General features: G+C 51.4%; 1 protein-coding gene across 1 annotated transcript in view; it reads left to right on the forward strand.

Moving 5' to 3' along the window:
• LOC137304984 (large proline-rich protein bag6-like) overlaps positions 1-14,989 on the forward strand; it is an 89,617-nt gene extending 74,628 nt beyond the window's left edge. The window contains exons 23-30 of the mRNA XM_067973758.1: positions 2,202-2,318; positions 3,325-3,371; positions 6,650-6,804; positions 7,488-7,592; positions 9,110-9,305; positions 10,850-10,971; positions 11,797-11,866; positions 12,659-14,989. Of these exons, the coding sequence (XP_067829859.1) occupies positions 2,202-2,318; positions 3,325-3,371; positions 6,650-6,804; positions 7,488-7,592; positions 9,110-9,305; positions 10,850-10,971; positions 11,797-11,866; positions 12,659-12,698 (852 nt within the window). The 3' untranslated portion in view covers positions 12,699-14,989. The remainder of the gene's footprint in view (positions 1-2,201; positions 2,319-3,324; positions 3,372-6,649; positions 6,805-7,487; positions 7,593-9,109; positions 9,306-10,849; positions 10,972-11,796; positions 11,867-12,658) is intronic.
• The last annotated feature ends 7,073 nt before the right edge of the window (positions 14,990-22,062 follow it).

A 22,062-nucleotide genomic window follows, 5' to 3' on the forward strand; every position in this document is an offset into this window, starting at 1 on the left:
TGGAAGTGGGGGGGGGAAATGGATGGCGAGGAAGTGGGGGGGGGGGGAAATGGATGGCGAGGAAGTGGGGGGGGGGGAAATGGATGGCGAGGGAGGGGAGGGGGGGGAATGGATGGCGAGGGAGGGGAGGGGGGGGAATGGATGGCGAGGAGGGAGGGGGGGGGAATGGATGGCGAGGGAGGGGAGGGGGGGGAATGGATGGCGAGGGAGGGGGGGGGAATGGATGGCGAGGGAGGGGAGGGGGGGCGGATGGCGAGGGAGGGGGGACTGGATGGCGAGGGAGGGTGGGGGCGGATGGCGAGGGAGGGGAGGGTGGGGGCGGATGGCGAGGGAGGGGAGGGGGGGGCGGATGGCGAGGGAGGGGAGGGTGGTGGCGGATGGCGAGGGAGGGGGGTGGGGACCGGATGGCGAGGGAGGGGGGGGACCGGATGGCGAGGAAGGGGCGAGGGGGGCAATGGAGGGAGGGTGTGATTTCCAGCATGAATTTCAGAGGGAGAGTGCCAGTTTGAATGGGGGTGTGGGGAAAGAGGGGAGGGAGGAGGTGTTAGTTTGACTGTGGGGAGGGTTGGGAGGAGAGTTCTGATATGAACTGGGAGAATTGGAAATGGAGGGAGTGTGTCTATAAAAGGGTGGGGGAGTTGGATGAGGTACAGTGCCTCTGTAAACAGGGGCGGGGAGGTGAATGTGAGTGTGAGGTTAATTTTCGGAGAACATAGTCGAGTTGGTGTATTGAAAATCCAAATATCTTTTGTTGTTCTTTTTGAAGATTAAAAATCTATCAATTGCAAAGTATAAATGAGTGCGTCATTATGAAAAGTTGTCATATTCTGGAGGGAGGGAGGGAGGGAGACCTCCTCCTTCACCCCCCCCACCCCCCCCCCCCCCCCCCCCCCCCCCCCACAAGAAATCCTCCATTGAAATTGTACATTCAACCTTTGAATTTTCCCTTCAGGATTTCATACACCTTTTTTTGTGTTTTTCTCTAATACAAGAGAAGGATTGTTGAGCAAACCTAATGCTTAATTCCAAAGCCATCACGTATCAGGGCCTTTCCTGCGGTGCAGATTGTTTTGGGGGGGGGTGGAATATGTCAGCTTTAACTAGCTTTCCAGGTTGACTTGCGGGGACAGATCGATACAAGTGTTATCCCTGTCTGTGGCACTAGTTTTTTTTTTATTGCTATGGAAACATTCCTTTGTAATTGGAGCTCGTCGTCTCCGCGCACACACGTCTGGTCAGCCAGTGACTTGAACATGGGAACAGGAGGAGGCCATTCAGCCCCTCGAGCCTGTTCCGCCATTCAATTAGATCGCGGCTGATCTGTAGCTTAACTCCATTTACCCGCCTTGGTTCCATGTCCTTTAATACCCTTACCTAACAAAAATCTACCAATCTCAGTTTTGACATTTTCAATTGACCCTCAGCCTCAACAGCTTTTTGGGGGGAGAGAGTTCCAGATTTCCACTCCCCTTTGTGCGAAGAAACGCTTCCTGACATCACCCCTGAACGGCCTAGCTCTAATTTTAAGGTTATGCCCCCCTTTGTTCTGGATTGCCCTCCCACCAAACCAGTGGCAGTAGGGTAGATGGAGAGAAACCACCCTTTCAATTCCTGAGGGCCCGTCACGCCAAAATCTTGCGTGAGATGTCCAGCTCGCTAACTCTGACCTCCTTCTCACCTTGGCACTGATCAACCTCAGGGCTCGAATTGAATCAAATTTTTTTTTTAAGGCGGGAGTTGCGTTGGAAGAGAATCTTAAATAGATGGTTCCTCTCTGGGTGTCGCACTGGGCTTTTGGTGGATGGAAAGTCAATTGAGAGTCGGGGGGGGGGCCGCCCCTTCCCCTCAATGGGTAGTAGTGACCTTTGGATCCTTGTCACTCATTTAGTGACCGTCATAGTCCATGAGATATCCTAGGAAATATCTAGTCAGGACGCTACAGCCATCAGTGTGGGTCAGGCTTGATGGACCAGCTGGTCTTCCCCTGCCCGTCTTAGGCTGCGCCCAAGTCTTAAACGTGGCGCGATTAACACCTCGCCCACGGCGCGGGAGGAGACCGTGCGAGCGTGTCCCTCCTGCTCGCTCACCGTCTGTAAGAGGGTGGGTGTCCGACTGCCGCAGCCCTCCCGCGGTCCGCGCGCTCGTCCGCTGTTGCTCGTCTTCCTGATCCGCGTTCTGTCGTCTTTCCCCCTCCCCCATAGCTGGGCTACGTTGACCTGAACCTGGCGGAGTTTGCCGGTGCCGGTTCCACCGTTCGGTGCTGCCTGCTGGAGGGCTACGACACCAAGAACACACGGCAGGACAACTCCATCCTGAAGGTACGAGGGGTTGGGGGAGTGGGGGAGGGTGGGGGGGGGGGGAGAAAGGGGAGCCGCGCCCGTTACGAATCTCGGCTTTACAGTCGGCTCCGTGGCCCAGCGGGTGGCCACTCTTGCCTCTTGAGCCGGAAGGTCGTGGGTTCGAGTCCCCGCTCCGCACAAAATCTAGGCCGACGCTCTCCGGGGCGGCTCTGAGGGTGGGCTGCCCTGTCGGAGGGGGTGGCTCTTCCCAGAGAGGGAAGAAAATATAAGGACGACCGTTCTGTTCATTAGTTTATATAAATGGGGTCCTTTTCACCAGCTGTATAAAGTCGGCAACACTTCAGGATTGGCCCTGGAGCCTCCAGGAATTCCTGATTAATCTCCAGGACGCTGCTACAAGCAAAACACCCGAGAGAAAAATCACGGGCGATTAAATTTTTTTTTCATTTTCTTTCAACACTTTTTGTTTTGTTACAAAAATCTCGGGAGATGGCGGGAAAAGGACTGTTTCGACGGACAGTCGAGAGTCATCCAGTTGGGTAACGAAGAGTCTTTTTGCTTCCCGATTGGTGCGGGAAGGAGGTGGGATATGTTGCTCGACCGATGGGGGGCGGGGGGGGTTGTGGTTGGAGGCGGGAGGGTCACGTGATGGAACCTCCAAGAATACGTTCAACCGGAGTTCGCGACCCCAGCCGTGTGGAAGCTGGAACGGTTCTGGCTCCTTGGTGTGGTCCTGTGTGGCCTCTCACTGGAGAAGGAGGAGGCACAGAGAGAGCGCGCGAGGTGGGCCTTGAACAAAGGCCCGAGTGGTCCAGGGAGCAACAACTGTGCTGAGGGCCCACGATGAAGGGACAGGTCGGATCCAACTGCATTCGGAGGTCCGCTGTGTTGGAGATCACTTAACGTCTCTGCAAACTTTAAATATTCCAAAGAGCCGAATCTCCTCCAGGGATTTGCTGTCTGAGGGCATCCTGCCCCTCCGCCCTGGCCTGTGCACTGATGTCTCTTTCCTCTCTGTTCACAGGTGTCCATCAGTATGCAGTTGCTCTCTGGCGACCCTTGCTTCAAGACGTGAGTGGGGGACTGGGTGGGTGGGTGGGGGTGTTCTGTTATTTTATCCCCTCTCCCAGAGGGATTGGCTTCGCCCGTGCTTTTCTCAAGTGACCACTGCTCACGTCAAATGTGAGACAGGCGGACCTTCTTAGCAGGGCTCTGGAGTGAGATCCCTCGCTGGTAATTCCTTCTCCGTAACCCTCGGAGGCTAATTGGAGTGCCCCAACCCAGCTCTGATCAGCTAGCTCTCTGCAGGCCCGGGATCAAGCCTGGGCCTTTCCTGGCCTGTTAGAGCTGAGTATCACTGGGCGGTGGCTTTACCGCCTTCAAGGAAGTAGAGTGGCTTTATTTATTTATTGTTTTGGCATTTAAATTACAATGGAGCCCTTAATGGGTTAATATGTCTGTTGCATCATGAGACGCAGCCTCAAAGTCCTAGATTCAACCCTGCAGCAGTAACCCAGCCCCTAAAGGACGTCATTGACAAGTATTTGCATGATTTTCCTCTTGTCACTAATTTTGTACAGGAACGGTCTGATTCACTGCCTGGCAGTGAGTTACATTATTTAAAAGCAGCAACGTTAGCACCGCCTCCTCGTGGATCCTGGAGCAGATCACCGAGCAAATAGCCGGATCCGACTGGATTTAGTCTGGACTCCACCGAGCCCACTTGATCTTTGTAATCTCCCCTTCCTCCCTCTCTCTTCTCCCACCCTCCCTTCCCCGAGAGTGCTGACTCTGGCTGGGATAAGGTTTCTCAGCCGCTGACTGCACTCCCGTGCCTCCATCACCGTCTGCCCCCACCGACCCCTCAGATCAGTCAAGATCTAGTGGAACGGCAAGAGGGGCTGAATGGCCTCTTTTTTGTTCCGATTTTGCGTGTCGGCTCAGACGACCAGCGGCGTCTTGGACGATGAGGAGGGCGTCACGGGCGTGACAGACCGGTCACATCCAGTCACGCTTTCCAGCAAATGTCACTGCCGAGCGAGACCCCCTGATTGTGGGTCTCCCCCACCCTCCATGTACAGGGTGGCTCTGGGCTGACCCTGAGAGAGCGCCACCTTGTCAAGAGGTGAGGAAGTTAAACCGAGGCCCCGTCTACCTGTTTTTTTTAAAAAAAGTCCCGCTGGCGTTATTCGAGGGAGAGCAGGCAATTCGCCCCTTGCCTGGACTAACCGAGAACGGACAGAGTCGGTCGCTCGTCTCAGTGCTGAGATCTTGCTGGGTGCGCAATGGCTGCCTGGGTTTGCCTGCAATTCACTTTCGGTGAAGTGCTTTGAAATGTTTGTGTCATGAAGGGCTGTATGACAGCAAGCCATGACTCCCCAAAGCCTTTCCACCATCCACAAGACACAAGTCAGGAGTGTGATGGAATACTCTCCACTTGCCTGGATGAGTGCAGCTCCAACAACACTCAAGAAGCTCGACACCATCCAGGACAAAGCAGCCCGCTTGATTGGCACCCCATCCACCACCCTAAACATTCATTCCCTTCACCACCGGCGCACTGTGGCTGCAGTGTGTACCATCCACAGGATGCACTGCAGCAACTCGCCAAGGCTTCTTCAACAGCACCTCCCAAACCCGCGACCTCTACCACCTACAAGGACAAGGGCAGCAGGCATGTGGGAACAACACCACCTGCACGTTCCCCTCCAAGTCACACACCATCCCGACTTGGAAATATATCGTCGTTCCTTCATCGTCGCTGGGTCAAAATCCTGGAACTCCCTTCCTAACAGCACTGTGGGAGAACCTTCACCACACTGACTGCAGCGGCTCAAGAAGGCAGCTCCTTCTCTAGGGCAATTAGGGATGGGCAATAAATGCCGGCCTCACCAGCGACGCCCACATCCCATGAACGAATTTTTTTTAAAAAAGCCATTCTTTCTCCCCAACCCAGTGCTCCTATTGTGTAGCTCAGTGTCCCGATGGCTGGGGAGTCCAGAACCAGGGGTCACAGTCTCAGGATACGGGGTATGCCATTTAGAACCGAGATGAGGAGAAATTTCTTCACTCAGAGGGTGGTGAACCTGTGGAATTCTCTACCACAGAAGGCAGTGAAGGCCAAGTCATTAGATGTATTCAAGAAGGAGATAGATATATTTCTTAATGCTAAAGGGATCAAGGGATATGGGGAGAAAGCGGGAACAGGGTACTGAGTTAGACGATCAGCCATGATCATTTTGAATGGCGGAGCAGGCCCGAGGGGCCGAATGGCCTACTCTTGCTCCTATTTTCTCTGTTTCTATGTCACAGGAGGCTGATTACAGTTCTGCACCTTGACAAATCCTAGCTTTTTTTTGTTAGACAAAGAAACAAAAATCTTGCATTTTTCTACAGCGCCTTGCACATCCTCAGGACGTCCCAAAGCGCTTTACAGCCAATGAAGTACTTTTGTGAAGTGTAGTCACTGTCGTAATGTAGGAAATGCGGCAGGCAATTTGCGCACAGCAAGATCCCATGAACGGCAATGAGATAAATGACCAGATAATCTCTTTTTTTTTAGTGATGTTGGTTTGAGGGATAAATATTGGCCCAGGACACCAGGAGAGAACTCCCTTGCTCTTTTAAATAGTAAATCGAGATCTTTTACGCCCACCTGAGGGGGCAGACGGGGCCTCGGTTTAACGGTTTAAAGACGGCACCTCAGACAGTGCCGCACTACTACAGTACTGCACTGGGAGTGTCAGCCTAGATTTTCCGCTCCAGTCTCGATCAAACCCCTTCATGATTTTGAACACCTCTATTAAATCTCCCCTCAACCTTCTCTGCTCTAAGGAGAACAACCCCAGTTTCTCCAGTCCCTCCACATAACTGAAGTCCCTCATCCTTGGTACCATTCTAGTAAATCTCCTCTGCCCCCTCTCTAAGGCCTTGACATCCTTCCTAAAGTGCGGTGCCCAGAATTGGACACAATACTCCAACTGAGGCCTAACCATTGTTTTATAAAGGTTTAACATAACTGCCTTGCTTTTTGTACTCTATGCCTCTTAATAAAGCCCAGGATGCTTTTTTAAACAGCCTTCTCAACTTGCCCTGCCCCATTTAAAGATTTGTGTACATATGCCCCCAGACCCCTCTGTTCCTGCACCACCCCCACCTTTAAAATTGTGCCATTTGGTGGTTGATGGGATGGCAGGATGGGGTTGCTGTGGGGCAACCCCCAAGCGGGCGGCCATCTCGCTTTCCTGGCCTCGCGTTGATGAGAGGCCTGTTTACGTTCTTCCCTTTTGGACAGCGATAACCGTTGCTGCCATCGCGGGCTGTTTTCAACCTGTTCTTGTTCGTCGCAGGCCACCGTCCACCGCCAAGCCGATCGAGGTCTTGGGTTGGCAGAATTCTCTGGAGCCGGATTGCAAAGGGGACAATGGGAAGAGGAGCCCCACCTCTGTGTGCAGCAGGTCCAATTCTTCCAAGCTGTCGAGGTGCAGATCCTTCCTGGGTTCAGGTAAGAACTGTCAAAAGAAACCCCTTGGGTACCTCTTTCCCCCCTCCTCCCCCTGGGAAAGATACTTGATGTGAGAACACCCTTTTGGATTTGGGATAAGTTAGCTGGAGTCCCGACACAGAACAAGGTGTCAGCCTTTGCTTGGAGCCCAAATCCCAGGCTGACTCTCCCGGTGCAGTACTGAAGGAGCACTGCACCGTCTGAGTTGCCGTCTTTTGGATGAGATGCTAATCCGAGGCCCCGTCTGCACCTCACGGGCGGACGTAAAATAGCCGCTATTTCAAAGAGCACGGGGAGTTCTCCCCGGTGTCCTGGGGCCAATATTTTTTCCCTCAACCAACATCACTAAAAACAGATTATCTGCTCGTTATCGCATTGCTGTTTGTGGGAGCTTGCTGTGCGCAAATTGGCTGCCGCGTTTTGCTACAACAGTGACTACACTTCAAAAATACTTCATTGGCTGTAAAGCATCTCGGCACGTCCTGAGGTCATGAAAGGTGCTATATAAATGCATGTTCTTCTGTTAATATCGGTCAGGTGGGCCTGCAGTACTGGGGTTTAGGTGGAGTCGGGAAGCTGCAGTGTATCTGAACGTGACCTGGGAACAATATTCCATCCAGTCACTTGGTGCTATTTTTTTTAATATATATTTTGTTTGTTGACCTGGTCACTCTTCCCTGCAGGAATATCTGAGGACACGGATCGCACACCGTTCACTCAGGAGGAGGTATTTTGGAAAAGGCATTCCAGGAATTCCAGTGCGGCCAGCCAGCATTCGAAAGTCTCAGGTGACCGAGCAGTTCTGTGGGAGAAGGAGGCGTGAGTTTTAGAGGGGAGGGGTCGCTCTCCATAGGGAGGGAGGGAGGGAGGGAGGGAGGGAGGGAGGGAGGGAGGGAGGGAGGGAGGGAGCGCGCGAGGACGCCCTCTGGTACCTCAGCAAGCCCAGACACTGAGTTGCCAGTTAGAACCGTAGGAAAGTTCACTGCACAGATGGAGGCCATTCGGCCCATCGTGTCCACGCTGGCCCTAAAGGAGCCACCCGGCCTAATCCCACTTTCCAGCACTTGGTCCGTAGCCCTGTAGGTCACGGCACCTCAGGTACTTTTTAAAATGAGTTGAGGGTTTCTGCCTCTACCACCCTTTTCAGGCAGTGAGTTCCAGACCCCCCACCCACCCTCTCGGTGGAAATTTTTTTTTCCTCAGCTCCCCTCTAATCCGTCTACCAACCATTTTAAATCTATGCCCCCTGGTTATTGACCTCTCTGCTAAGGGAAATAGGTCCTTCCTATCCACAATAGGTTATTGGACCATGTAGGTCACTGGAATAATGAACCAAGATCTCTCTCTCACCTCCCCAAGTGAAATGACTCAGTTAATGCACTGGCCGAAATCGGGTACGCAACATAATTAAGAAGGCTAACTGAATGTTGGCCTTTAGCTCGAAGGGGTGGAAGTTGTGTTAGTTACAGAGCTCTGGTTAGAGCCCATTTAGAGAACGGCACTCTGTTCTGGGCACCGCACCTCAGGAAGGATATACTGGCCTTGGAGGGGGTGCAAGGCAGATTCACCGGAATGATACCAGGGCTAAAAGGGTTAAACTATGAGGACAGGTTGCACAGACTGGGCTTGTATTCCCTTGAGTATAGGAGATTAAGGGGTGATCTAATTGAGGTGTTTAAGATTTGAGAGGGTAGATAGAGAAACTATTTCCTCTGGTGGGAGAGTCCAGAACAAGGGGGCATAACCTTAGAATTAGAGCCAGGCCGTTCAGGGGTGATGTCGGGAAGCTTTTCTTCGCACAAAGGGGAGTGGGAAATCTGGAACTCTCTCCCCCAAAAAGCTGAGGCTGGGGGGGCCAATTGAAAATTTCAAAACTGCGACTGATAGATTTTTGTTAGGCAAAGGTATTAAGAACAAATGGGGGGGGTAGATGGAGTTAAGATACAGATCAGTCACCGTCTAATGGAATGGTGGGAACAGGCTTGAGGGGCTGAATGGCCTCCTCCTGTTGCTATGTTCAACGCAGACTGGGGATTGACCCTGGGACTTCCCCAGTCTTGTGCGTTTTACAACTGGGGGAGCGGGGGGGGCCAAACTGTGTGGCAATTCCTGTTTAAAAACTTGTGGGGGAAGGGGGTTAATTAGAACCGAGCTCACCAGGCGGGAATCCCACGGGATCGGGTGGAATGCTGACTTTACACCCCGCCTAAGATTGACTCCAGTGGGGAGCAAAAGTAGGCAGGGGTGGTGAGGAGGAATGTGCTGCTAACCCATCCTCGGCCGTGTTTCCTCCTCCCCTTTGCAGGTTACAGCACCGAGTGCTCCCCCTCCGTCGCCCGCTTCGAGCTCACCCACCGGAGGGACGGCTCCGGCAGCAGCAGCGGCCTGTCGTCCGGGATCGGGAGCATGGCCGACGTCTGGGAAGGAGGAGGGAAAGACCTCAGTCCGGAGAAATTGGTGCCGCCCTTCAGGCCCAGCCTGCGCTCGGACCGATCGTCGAGGTAGGGGTCAATCGGACATGTGGGGTAATCCCAAGGATCTGCTTTGGGATGGGATCCCCCCCCCCGTCGGAGTTTGGGAATCGGGTCTCGGGATCCCATCCCAAACCAGCAGATCCCTGGATTGTGGGAAAATCAAAATAAAAGGGGCTGTAAGTTAGACTCTCGTCAGAGCTCAAGTATCACCCAGTCTGAGGGGGGAAAGGACAGTGTCTGACCCACTGTCCCGCCCAGTCCCAGAGGGGGAAAGGACAGCGTCTGACCCACTGTCCCGCCCAGTCCCAGAGGGGGAAAGGACAGCGTCTGACCCACCGTCCCGCCCAGTCCCTGAGGGGGAAAGGACAGCGTCTGACCCACCGTCCCGCCCAGTCCCTGAGGGGGAAAGGACAGCGTCTGACCCACCGTCCCGCCCAGTCCCAGAGGGGGAAAGGACAGCGTCTGACCCACCGTCCCGCCCAGTCCCAGAGGGGGAAAGGACAGCGTCTGACCCACCGTCCCGCCCAGTCCCAGAGGGGGAAAGGACAGCGTCTGACCCACCGTCCCGCCCAGTCCCAGAGGGGGAAAGGACAGCGTCTGACCCACCGTCCCGCCCAGTCCCAGAGGGGGAAAGGACAGCGTCTGACCCACCGTCCCGCCCAGTCCCAGAGGGGGAAAGGACAGCGTCTGACCCACCGTCCCGCCCAGTCCCAGAGGGGGAAAGGACAGCGTCTGACCCACCGTCCCGCCCAGTCCCAGAGGGGGAAAGGACAGCGTCTGACCCACCGTCCCGCCCAGTCCCAGAGGGGGAAAGGACAGCGTCTGACCCACCGTCCCGCCCAGTCCCAGAGGGGGAAAGGACAGCGTCTGACCCACCGTCCCGCCCAGTCCCAGAGGGAGGGGAAAGGACAGCGTCTGACCCACCGTCCCGCCCAGTCCCAGAGGGAGGGGAAAGGACAGCGTCTGACCCACCGTCCCGCCCAGTCCCAGAGGGAGGGGAAAGGACAGCGTCTGACCCACCGTCCCGCCCAGTCCCAGAGGGAGGGGAAAGGACAGCGTCTGGGCATTGGACCTGGCACCTTCTTGGCCTGTCTCTGCTGGGTAATTTAGCTGTGGCTCAGTGGGTATCACTCTCGTCTCTTGAGGCAGAAGTTTGTGGGTTTGAGTCTCACTCCAGAGGCTTGAGCACAATCTAGGCCGACACTCCCAGAGCAGTACTGGGGGAGAGCTGTCTGCCCCCTCAGGTAGACGTAAAAGATCCCATGACCAAAGTTCTCCCTCGGTGACCCGGCCAATGTTTATCCCTCAGCCAACATGGCCAAAAGCAGATGATCTGGTCATTATCACGTTGCTGTTCATGGGATCTTGCTGTGCACAAATTGGCTGCCGCGTTTCCCTACATTACAACAGTTCAAAATGTGCTTCTTTGACTGTGAAGCACTTTGGGGACGTCCTGAGATGATGCAAGGCGCCGCAGAAACGCAAATTCTTTCTTTCCATCCTCCCGTCGGCAGAGAGGACGTGAGCTTTAGTTTTTATTATGTGACGCCGGCCCTTCTGCCTTTTTGTAGACTGAAGAAGGAGGCGGCCGAGAATCGGTCGACGCAGGTGGACGACACCAGAGTCGACGCGGACGACATCGTGGAGAAGATCGTCCGCAGCCAGGACTTCAGCCAGTCCAGCAACACGGAGGGTGAGGAGAGGTGGGGGGGTGGGGGAGAGACAATGGCGCTCAGTCCCGTGATCGCACTCTGTGCCAAAACCACCACAACTTGGGGTGTGAGCTTCATTTGTGGGTTTGGAACCCCTGCTATCCTGATGTTGTGACTGGCTCCCTTGCTGGTCTTTCTCTTATCTAATCAGTCCCAACTCACCTCCACACGCATCGCCCGTCCGATCTGGATTTTCACACTTCAAGCACTTAGAGTCTACAGGCCATTTGGCCCATCTGGTCCATGCTGGTGGTTATGCTCCACACGAGCCTCCTTCCACCCCCTCCTCATCTCACCCCATCATCATAATCCTTCTATTCCTTTTTCTCCCTCATGTTTATCTCACTTCCCCTTTAAAGGCATCTATGCTATTCGTCTCGACCACTCCATGTGGGAGCGAGTTCCACATTCCCACCACTCTCGGGGTGAAGAAGTTTCTCCTGAATTCCCTATTGGATTTATTAGTGACTGTCTTGTATTTATGACCGAGTTTTGGTCTTCCCCAACATCTTCTCCCCTATCAAACCCCTTCCTAATTTTGAAGACCTCTATCAGGTCACCCCTCAGTCTTTTTTTTTTTAAGAGAAAAGTGCCCCAGCCTGTTCAGCCTTTCCTGATCATTGTAACCTCTCAGTTCTGGTATTATCCTTGTAATTCTTTTGCACCTTCTCCAGTGCCTCCTATATCCTTTTTTTTTTGTAACATGGAGACCAGAACTGTTCACCGTGCTCCCCAAGTGTGGTTTTACCAATTGTCTCCTAGGCCAGAAGGTGACGGTCTGTGTCTGCTTTCTCTGTGTGTTTCAGACAGCGGACTGCAGCTCTTTGTGGGTCGGGATGGGACGATCAGGCTGGGCGGCCTGCAGATCGACAACAGGTAAAGAGGGAGGGCAGGGCAGGCTGCGGCCACTGACCAACCAACCAACCAACCAACCAGCCTTAAAGGGGCAGGAACATTTGGGGGAGGATGGACTAAATCAAATTATTGATAAACGTTTAATTTTTACTCTGGCGTCCAGTTTGTTATCACTCCAGGGCAGTGGGAATCCACCAAAGCAAGTGGCGGCGGGCAGACTAGGCCGATTTGTAATGGCCGGGCCTCGTGTGCATACCGCTTGGCGGCTTCCAGACCAAACCAGTCGGGAAGCAGCTGCCTGGCTGCTTTAAATCCGAGCCATGCAGCCGCGGGGGGGGGTGGCCAGAGGGACTCGAACCCCAGCCCTGAGGTGGAGCTCCATTAGCATCTTTTAAAGAGGACCCCACGGCCTATTGTGGGCTGTCCTTTGCCGCCTGATCTGGGGGGGAGGGGGGGGGGGAGGAGATGGGAAAAGAAATGGGTGTGTTTTCCCCCCCCCCACTCCATTTTAACTCTCTCCTCCTTCTCCCCCCTCCCCACTTACCAACAGAGTCCTTGCAGGAACTCTGACGACACAGCGCACGGACCAGTCTGAGCCGGGGGGGGGGGGTCCCTCGATGAGACGGAGAGGGTTTCATCGTAGTATGTTACAACACAGAAGGAGGCCTTTCGGCCCATCGCCCCTGTGCCGGCTCTTTGAAAGATCTATCCAACGAGCCCTCACTCCCCTGCTCTTTCCCCATACGGTTTGCGTTTGGAAAATTCGCCTTGCGTTTCCACGGTAACAATACTGCCTCATTTCCTCTCTCTCAGGTGGTGTGACTACAAACCGGTCGTGATCGCGAGCCACTGAGACGATCTGGGGGGCGGATGGACTTCAGACTAATTTCCTTTTCCTACCTGCTGCTGTTGGGAATAGAACATTCCGGAGGATCAGGCTGGTGCTAAAGCATGGATGAACATTTCTCACTGGGGGAACATAACCATTTTATATATTAAATATTTAGAGGAATAGGTGGAGAGGGGAAGATCTCACCACCCATCTCTTTGAACAACTATCTGACGACGTCCCTCTCAATGGATTATAATAGGTTCGTGACATTAGTGGGAGAGGTCGGAGTCCTAAATTGTGATCCCGCTGGCATCCACCTGTATACTCTTCACTTGCGATAAATATTAATAAATGGCACACAGCATTCCTAAGAGAAATTGTATAGGTTCAGACGTTTAACTCAGTGCGAATTGTTAATTATTCCCTTCTGTACTTTTTTTTTGGCTTGGTGGGACGGACTGGGGGCCATTTGATCCTATAGGTAGGGTGTGGTACGTGGAGCGAGGGAATTGATTCTAAATATTGCTTAATTTTGATCGGGCTGCTTGCTCCCTTGAAGGGGGTGGGGGAAGGGAGTAGGGGGAAGAGGGTGTATGGTGAGGAATTGCTAAATTTCTCAATGGTTGAGATGGGAGATGTTTGCACGGATATTGGTGTGTTGAGGCTCCGAGGGTTGCCAACTCTGGTTGGATGTAGTCCTGGAGGTTTCATCGCATGACTTCCTGCGCCCCAACCATCCCATCTTCCCCACCCACCCCACCTCACAATCCTGCCATTGGTCACCCATGTCCATCCTCGCGATGCCCCGCCTTCCCATCGGCCAATCAGAAAGCGAACAAGCTCTTAATGACCCGATTGGATGATTCTTGAGTGTCAGTCAAATGGCCCTTTTTATCCCATCTCCAATATTTTTAGAACTAATAAAAGAAAATGGAGAAAGTTTTTTTTAAAAAAAAATAAACGCCCTTATGATTTTACTCCCGGGTGTTTTGCTCGCGGCAGTTTTCCTGGAGGTGAATCTTTAATTCCTGGAGACTCCAGGCCAATCCTGGAGGGTTGGCAACTCTAAAGTCTGCTGGTTAGAGGCGACTGGGAGCGGCCATCCTGCTTTGACCATCTTCAATGGGGAGGGGGACCTGGAATGACCTCAACCCATTTTGAGATGCCCTAGCACGGGTGAGTTCTACACAAGATGGGAGTCCATCATGTGTCCAGGAGATTATACTTCAATTCTCGGAGACTCCAGGACAATTTAAGTGGAGTCGGTGGGGGGGGAGGTGGGCTGGGTGAAGACACACAAGCGGGAGAGAGTTAGGCCCAAGTTAGAGCTGCTTGCCAGACGGTGCGCACAAAAAAAAAACCCAGCAAGAAACTAACTTGTGCCGAGATTGCCGCCTGCTCACCTTCCTTCACCCTCTTGCAACCCTGAACTGTGGGTCTATTAATAAATGGTGAGAAGCCATTTTGTGAGGCCATCTCTTTGGCGTTAGGACTGCCATCTTGGTGAGATGACAATTTAAAAGTTTTTTTTTAGGAGATTTATAAAGACATGTTGATACGAAGGGTGATCAAATCTCTCCTTTGGCCCAGTGTTTTAATATTTTTTTTTGTTTTTAAGAGGTGCAAACTCTCTAGGAATGACTTTCCATCAGATGTACAGGACCAGGAGAAGCTTTGGACCTGAGCTAATGAGTATTCCCTCCAATAACTCAGTTCCTGTACGTTATCTGGTTGAGTAACTCCTACTGGCCCTGTTTATCCCTGTTCCCAAATATTAAATACCTGGATGGCATAATGTTAAATTTTTTAAAAAAAGACACTAAATATATGAAAAAGCCAAGGAAACAATTAAAGGGATGATGGAAGCTGTGCTCTCTGATTTATTTCCCCCAAAGGGCGTAGTAACAGGGAGACGCCATTCTTAAAGGGGCAGTGCCATCTTCAAAAAGAAAAAGCGTGGCAAACTTTTTTGGGGGGGTGGGTGGAAGGAGGGAGAATTGCTCGAAGCCCTATGATATCATTCTCTCCCTTTGTGCAAATGATGTGATGTGTTTCTGTATGATTTGTGCACAATTTTAAAAAAAAAGTTTGCTGGGATTTTTTTCCTGGAGATAGTGGCCCCTTTAAATGGCGTGCATTTTATGTTTTAAATCTGTGTGGGCACTCGGGCGGAGTGTGGAATATTCGAGAGGGTGTTCAACGTGTTGTTCATAACTGTAATTTGCCTTCATGTTTACCAACTGGTTTTGTTGGTGGTTTTTTTTAGTGGAAAATATTTCAATAAAATGTCCTTTTTTTAATTTAAAAAAAAATCAGACACTTCACTCGGCAGCAGCTACTTGCATCTCTACCATAGTAGGTACAGCACAGGACCAGGCCATTTGGCCCATTGTGCCTGTGCTGGCTCTTTGAAAGAGCTTTCCAATTAGTCCCGTAGCCCTGTAAATTAAATTATATTGGTCATCTGCTCATTCTCACAAGCACTTGGGGAGAAGAGGGTGCAAGTTAGAGATGGGGAGAGTGCTTTGCAAGGGGGGGGGGAAAGAGGGTGCCAAGTGTGGCAGGAGGGGGCCGAGGAGGAGATGGGGTGAGGGCTTTGCAAGGGGGAAAGAGAAAGGCGCGGACTGTACAGCCAAAGTTTATAATTGGCTTCTGAACGAAGTGGGGAGGGGTTTACAAAATGAACTGATTTAAGGCTGGGATTTCCAAAGAACGACCCACTGATGGAGAGTTTGGTTTGTGAGTTTTGCGAGTCTGAGATTTGGAAAAGGGCTGCCCTTCATGTCGATGCCTCAATGCTGGTTGAATCCTGAATCGGAATAACACGGTTTGTTGTATCGGCAACTCGAGGAAAATGCAACTCAGTGGAGTTTGTGGCTCCATCACATGCACATGGGGCTCGCAGAGAGAGAGACGGACGAGTTTCAATTCACCTGAGAGTTCTAAAGAGCAGCTGAGTTGTGTTTTGAAGGATTTCCTCCAATTGTTTGGATGGGGTGGAAGAGAGAGAAACAGGATGGAGTGAATGGGACATTTGGTTGGAGATCACTGGTTAGGCCTCAGCTGGGGTATTGTGTCCAATTCTGGGCAACACACCTTTTTAAAGAAGGATGTCAAGGCCTTGGAGAGGGTGCAGAGGAGATTTACTAGAATGGTGCCTGGGATGAGGGACTTCAGTTATGTGGAGAGACTGGAGAAGGTGGACCTTTTCTTGGAGCAGAGAAGGTTAAGGGGAGATGTTCAAAATTATGAAGGGTTTTGATAGTTTCTCCCATCTTACTCTGTTTCCAGTGGCAAAATGGTCAGTAACCAGAGGGTGTAGATTTAAGATAATTGTCAAAAAAGCCAAGGGGCAGATGAGAATTGTGCCTTTTTTTCTTTTTAGGTGTATATAATCCACTTCCCTTTCGAAAGTTATTATTGAACCTTCCTTTCAGGCACTGCGTTCCAGATCATAACTCGATGTGTAAAAAAAATTCTCCTCATCTCCCCTCTGGCTCTTTCGCCTTAAATCTGTGTCCTCTGGTTACTGACTTTTCTGCCAATGGAAACAGTTTCTCCTTATTTACTCTATCAAAACCTGTCATAATTTTGAACACCTCAATTAAATCTCCTCTTAACCTCTGCTTTAAGGAGAGCAATTCCAGTCTCTCCACATACCTGAAATCCCTCATCCCTGGCACCATTGTAGTTAAATTTCCTCTGAACCATCTCTGTTGCCATGGAGATATCCTCTGGATGGTGGGGATTGACAGGTCTGGGTCTAAGTGATGTGAAGAGCCAGATGTTCAGCACTTTGGGGCCCCAGATGTTTTCAGAGGTACTTTCTGCAGGAAAAGGAAACGGGGATTAATTGACCGAACCTCTGTACAGAGTGTGGTTCCCCCCCGAATGGGGTGTCCCCCTCCCCCTCCGCCTCGCTCGCTCTGTGATGTCAGTTCTGGGGGGAATGGGAATGTCCCAGCCAGCAATATAGTGTCCTGGGATTGGCCAATTCAGGAGCAGCTCTCGGGCTCCTCCTCAAATTCTTTCCCTAACCAACGAATACAACGAGATTTCTTTTCTCCTATAAAAATGGCTTTGGATGAAGAGGCTTCTCACCCTGTGATGTGCCTTCCCCTTTAATGATTCATTGATCCTTATACACAGCACTAGACTGCTATCTAGTGGCTGAAATACAGCATTGCAGAAATGATCCGATTTTCCTTCACCCCATTTCCCCCATCATGTCTAGTCCCACCTGCTGCCTCCTTACTGGGGCCCCACACACACACCAGGAACCCCCCCCCAAAATTGCCCATCTTCACAATTGGCTAAGTAACAGGCAACAGAGAGTAGTGGTGAACGGTTGTTTTTTGGACCGGAGGGAGGTGTACAGTGGTGTTCCCCAGGGCTCAGTGCTGGGACCACTGCTTTTCTTGATATATATTAATGACTTGGACTTGGGTGTACAGGGCACAATTTCAAAATTTGCAGATGACACAAAACTTGGAAGGGTAGCAGACAGTGAGGAGGTTGGTGAAATGGGCGGACACATGACACATGAAATTTAATGCAGAGAAGTATGAAGTGATGCATTTTGGCAGGAAGAACGAGGAGAGGCAATATAAACTAAATAGTACAATTCTAAAGGGGGTGCAGGAACAGAGAGACCTGGGGGTGTATGTACACAAATCATTGAAGGTGGCAGGACAGGTTGAGAAAGTGGTTTAAAAAAGCATACGGGATCTTGGGCTTTATAAACAGATTGTGCCCTGTACACTTGGGTGTACAGGGCACAATTTCAAAATTTGCAGATGACACAAAACTTGGAAGGGTAGCTTACAGGGCTTGTGAATTTAAAATAAAATTGCTGGACTATAACTTGGTGTTGTAAAATTGTTTACAATTTATAAACAGAGGCATAGAGTACAAAAGCAAGGAAGTTATGTTGAACCTTTATAAAACACTGGTTCGGCCACAACTGGAGTATTGTGTCCAATTCTGGGCGCCACACTTTAGGAAGGATGTGAAGGCCTTAGAGAGGGTGCAGAAAAGATTTACTAGAATGGTTCCAGGGATGAGGAACTTCAGTTATGTGGACGGACAGGAGAAGCTGGGATTGTTCTCCTTAGAGCAGAGAAGGTTGAGAGGGGATTTGATGTTCAAAATCACGAAGGGTTTAGATAAAGTAAATAAAGAGAAACTTTCCATTGGCCAAAGGGTCGGTAACCAGAGGACACAGATTTAAGGTGATTGGCAAAAGAACCAAAGGCGACATGAGGAAAAACTTTATTTACGCAGTGAGTGGTTAGGATCTGGAATGTGCTGCCTGAAAGGGTGGTTCGATCGTCTTTCATAGAGGAATTGGATAAATACTTGAAGGGGGAAAAAATTTGCAGGGCTACGGGGAAAGAGCGGGGGAATGGGACTAACTGGATTACTCTTACAAAGAGCCGGCACGGGCTCGATGGGCCGAGTGTCCTCCTTCTGTGCTATAACCATTCTATGATTCACGTGCCAGCCTAGACACTGAGTGTCGGCAGATTGGGGATTGCTAAATATTGGATAAACCCAGAAATATCTTCACATTAAAGCCAGGAATAGCAGCAGAGGATGGAAATCATAGAATCATAGAAAGGTTACAGCGTGGAAAGAGTCCATTCGGCCCATCGAGTCCACACCAGCTCTATGCAACAGCAATCCAGCTAGTCCCACTCCCCCGCCCTATCCCCTGCAAATCTTTACCTTTCAAGTACTTATCCAGTTCCCTTTTGAAGGCCATGATTGAATCTGCCTCCACCACCCCCTCGGGCAGTGCATTCCAGATCCTAACTACTCGCTGTGTAAAAAAGTTTCTCCTCATGTCACCTTTGGTGCTTTTGCCAATCACCTTAAATCTACGTCCTCTGGTTCTTGACCCTTCTGCCAATGGGAACAGTTTCTCTCTATCCACTCTGTTTAGACCCTTCATGATTTTGAATACCTCTATCAAATCTCCTCGCAACCTTCTCTGTTCCAGGAAGAACGACCCCAGCTTCTCCAGTCTATCCATGTAACTAAAGTCCTTCATCCCTGGACTCATTCTAGCAAATCTCCTCTGCACCCTCTCTAAGGCCTTCACATCTTTCCTAAAGTGCGGTGCCCAGAACCTGTATGCTTTTTTAACCGCTTTCTCAACCTGCCCTGCCACCTTCAACGATTTGTGCACATATACCCCGAGATCTCTCTGTTTCTGTACCCCTTTTAGTTCTCTAGTTTATGTTGCCTCCCCTCGTTCCTCCTACTGAAATGTATCACTTTGCATTTTTCTGCATTAAATTTCGTCTGCCACGTGTCCGCCCATGCCACCAGCCTGTCTATAACCTCTTGAAGTCTATCACTATCCTCCTCACTGTTTTACCCTTCCAAATTTTGTGTCATCTGCAAATTTAGATATTGTGCCCTGTACACCCAAGTCCAAGTCATTAATATATATCAAGAAAAGCAGTGGTCCCAGCATCAACCCCTGGGGAACACCACTGTACACCTCCCTCCAGTCCAAAAAACAACCCTTCACCACTGCTCTTGTTTCCTGTCCCTTAGCCAATTCTGTATCCATGCTGCTACTGCCCCCTTTATGCTATGGGCCGCAATCTTGATGACAAGCCTACCATGTGGCATTTTATCAAACACCTTTTGAAAGTCCATATACACCACATCAATCGCATTGCCCTCAACTACCCTCTCTGTAACCTCATCAAAAAACTCTATCAGGTTAGTTAAACACAATTTTTCTTTAACAAATCCGTGCTGGCTTTCCCTAATCAATCCACACTCGTCCACACTGTTAATTCTGTCCTGGATTATCGTTTCTAAAAGTTTCCCCATCACTGAGGTTAAACTGACTGGCCTGTTGTTGCTGGGTTTATACTTACACCCTTGTTCAAAAAAGGGTCTAACATTTGCAGTTCTCCAGTCCTCTGGCACCACCCCCCTATCTATGGATTGCCAGTACCTCCGCAATTTCCACCCTTACTTCCCTCAGCAATCTAGGATGCATCCCATCCGGACCGGGTGACTTTTCTACTTTAAGTACAGCCAGTCTTTCTAGTACCTCTTCTTTATCAATTTTTAACCCATCCAGTATCTCAACTATATCTTCCTTTAATGAGACTCTGGCAGCATCTTCTTCCTTGATAAAGACAGATGCAAAGTACTCATTTAGTACCTCGGCCATCCCCTCTGCCTCCATGAGTAAATCTCCTTTATGATCCCTAATCGGCCCCACCCCTTCCTCTTACTATCTGTTTACTGTTTACATGTCTGAAGAAGACTTTTGGATTCCTTTTTATGTTGGCCACCAGTCTATTCTCTCACTCTCTCTTTGCCCCTCTTATTTCCTTTTTCACTTCCCCTTTGAACTTTCTATATTCGGCCCGGTTCTCACTTGTGTTATCGACCTGACATCTGTCATACGTCCCTTTTTTCCGTTTTATCTTACTCTCTATCTCTTTTGTCATCAATAAATGTAAACCCATTTTAAGCCAGATATTCGAAAGGTTCTGCACTCGTATTGACGATTGCCAATGAGGGTTGGAGAGTATTAGGCGCATTCAAAGTGCAGCTGGATGATATAGTGGGGATTTAGGGTAGGGGGGAAAGAGGGTATGGGGGAAAGAGGCTTTGATCAGCTGAATGGACTTCCCTTGTTCTTGACTTTCCTTAGACTATGACATTTTGTGATGGGGCTTGTTACAGCTGAGATCTGTTCCTGTTATCACTATCTCACACCCACACCCCATCCACACATACGCCCCCACCCACATGCTCACCCCCACCCACACATACACCCCCCACCCACATGCAATCCCCCCACAGACACACACTTCCACCCACAAGCCTCCCCACCCACGCCCCCTACATTCACGCACCCCTAACCCCCACCCACGCATACACATCCCCACCCATACGCACCCCACCCACACAAATGCACATCTACCTCGATCTGGATCAGAAACAGGAAACCTGGCCAACTTTTTTTTAATCTCCTTTCTATATAATTTCTAACCCAAGTTTGCTGTTGTCACGTCATGTGGAACTGCAGTTGGCGGCTGACCCAACTCGGCACAGGCCCAGAATAGAACCTGGGACTTTCCTCATCTGCGGGGCTGAACCTAACTTCCCAGGCTGCAAATTACTGGCCGGCCCAGCAGGGAGATCGATTTGTGCTTTCCCTCTGCCCCGACTTGAGAAACTGAATCTGCTCTGTCTGTGGGGATTCCTGTGATTCATTCGCTGGTCTGAATTCCTGGACTGTGATCGGGCGACGTCTCAGTTAAAGAAGGGGAAAGGACAGTCGGGGGTCCTGCTCCCACTGACCCACCCAGTCCCAGAGGGGGAAAGGACAGTGTCTGACCCACTGACCCACCGACCCACCCAGTCCCAGAGGGGGAAAGGACAGTCGGGGGTCCTGCTCTCACTGACCCACCCAGTCCCAGAGGGGGAAAGGACAGTGTCTGACCCACTGTACCACCCAGTCCCAGAGGGGGAAAGGACAGTGCCTGACCCACTGTACCACCCAGTCCCAGAGGGGGAAAGGACAGTGTCTGACCCACTGTACCACCCAGTCCCAGAGGGGGAAAGGACAGTGTCTGACCCACTGTACCACCCAGTCCCAGAGGGGGAAAGGACAGTGTCTGACCCACTGTACCACCCAGTCCCAGAGGGGGAAAGGACAGTGTCTGACCCACTGCACCACCCAGTCCCAGAGGGGGAAAGGACAGTGTCTGACCCACTGCACCACCCAGTCCCAGAGGGGGAAAGGACAGTGTCTGACCCACTGCACCACCCAGTCCCAGAGGGGGAAAAGACAGTGCCTGACCCCCTGCACCACCCAGTCCCAGAGGGAGAAAGGACAGTGTCTGACCCACTGTACCACCCAGTCCCAGAGGGGGAAAGGACAGTGTCTGACCCACTGTACCACCCAGTCCCAGAGGGGGAAAGGACAGTGTCTGACCCACTGTACCACCCAGTCCCAGAGGGGGAAAGGACAGTGTCTGACCCACTGCACCACCCAGTCCCAGAGGGGGAAAGGACAGTGTCTGACCCACTGCACCACCCAGTCCCAGAGGGGGAAAGGACAGTGTCTGACCCACTGCACCACCCAGTCCCAGAGGGGGAAAAGACAGTGTCTGACCCACTGCACCACCCAGTCCCAGAGGGGGAAAGGACAGTGTCTGACCCACTGTACCACCCAGTCCCAGAGGGGGAAAGGACAGTGTCTGACCCACTGTACCACCCAGTCCCAGAGGGTGAAAGGACAGTGTCTGACCCACTGTACCACCCAGTCCCAGAGGGGGAAAGGACAGTGTCTGACCCACTGCACCACCCAGTCCCAGAGGGGGAAAGGACAGTGTCTGACCCC

Source organism: Heptranchias perlo, chromosome 39 (assembly GCF_035084215.1).
Source record: "Heptranchias perlo isolate sHepPer1 chromosome 39, sHepPer1.hap1, whole genome shotgun sequence".
Classification (NCBI taxonomy): Eukaryota; Metazoa; Chordata; class Chondrichthyes; order Hexanchiformes; family Hexanchidae; genus Heptranchias; species Heptranchias perlo.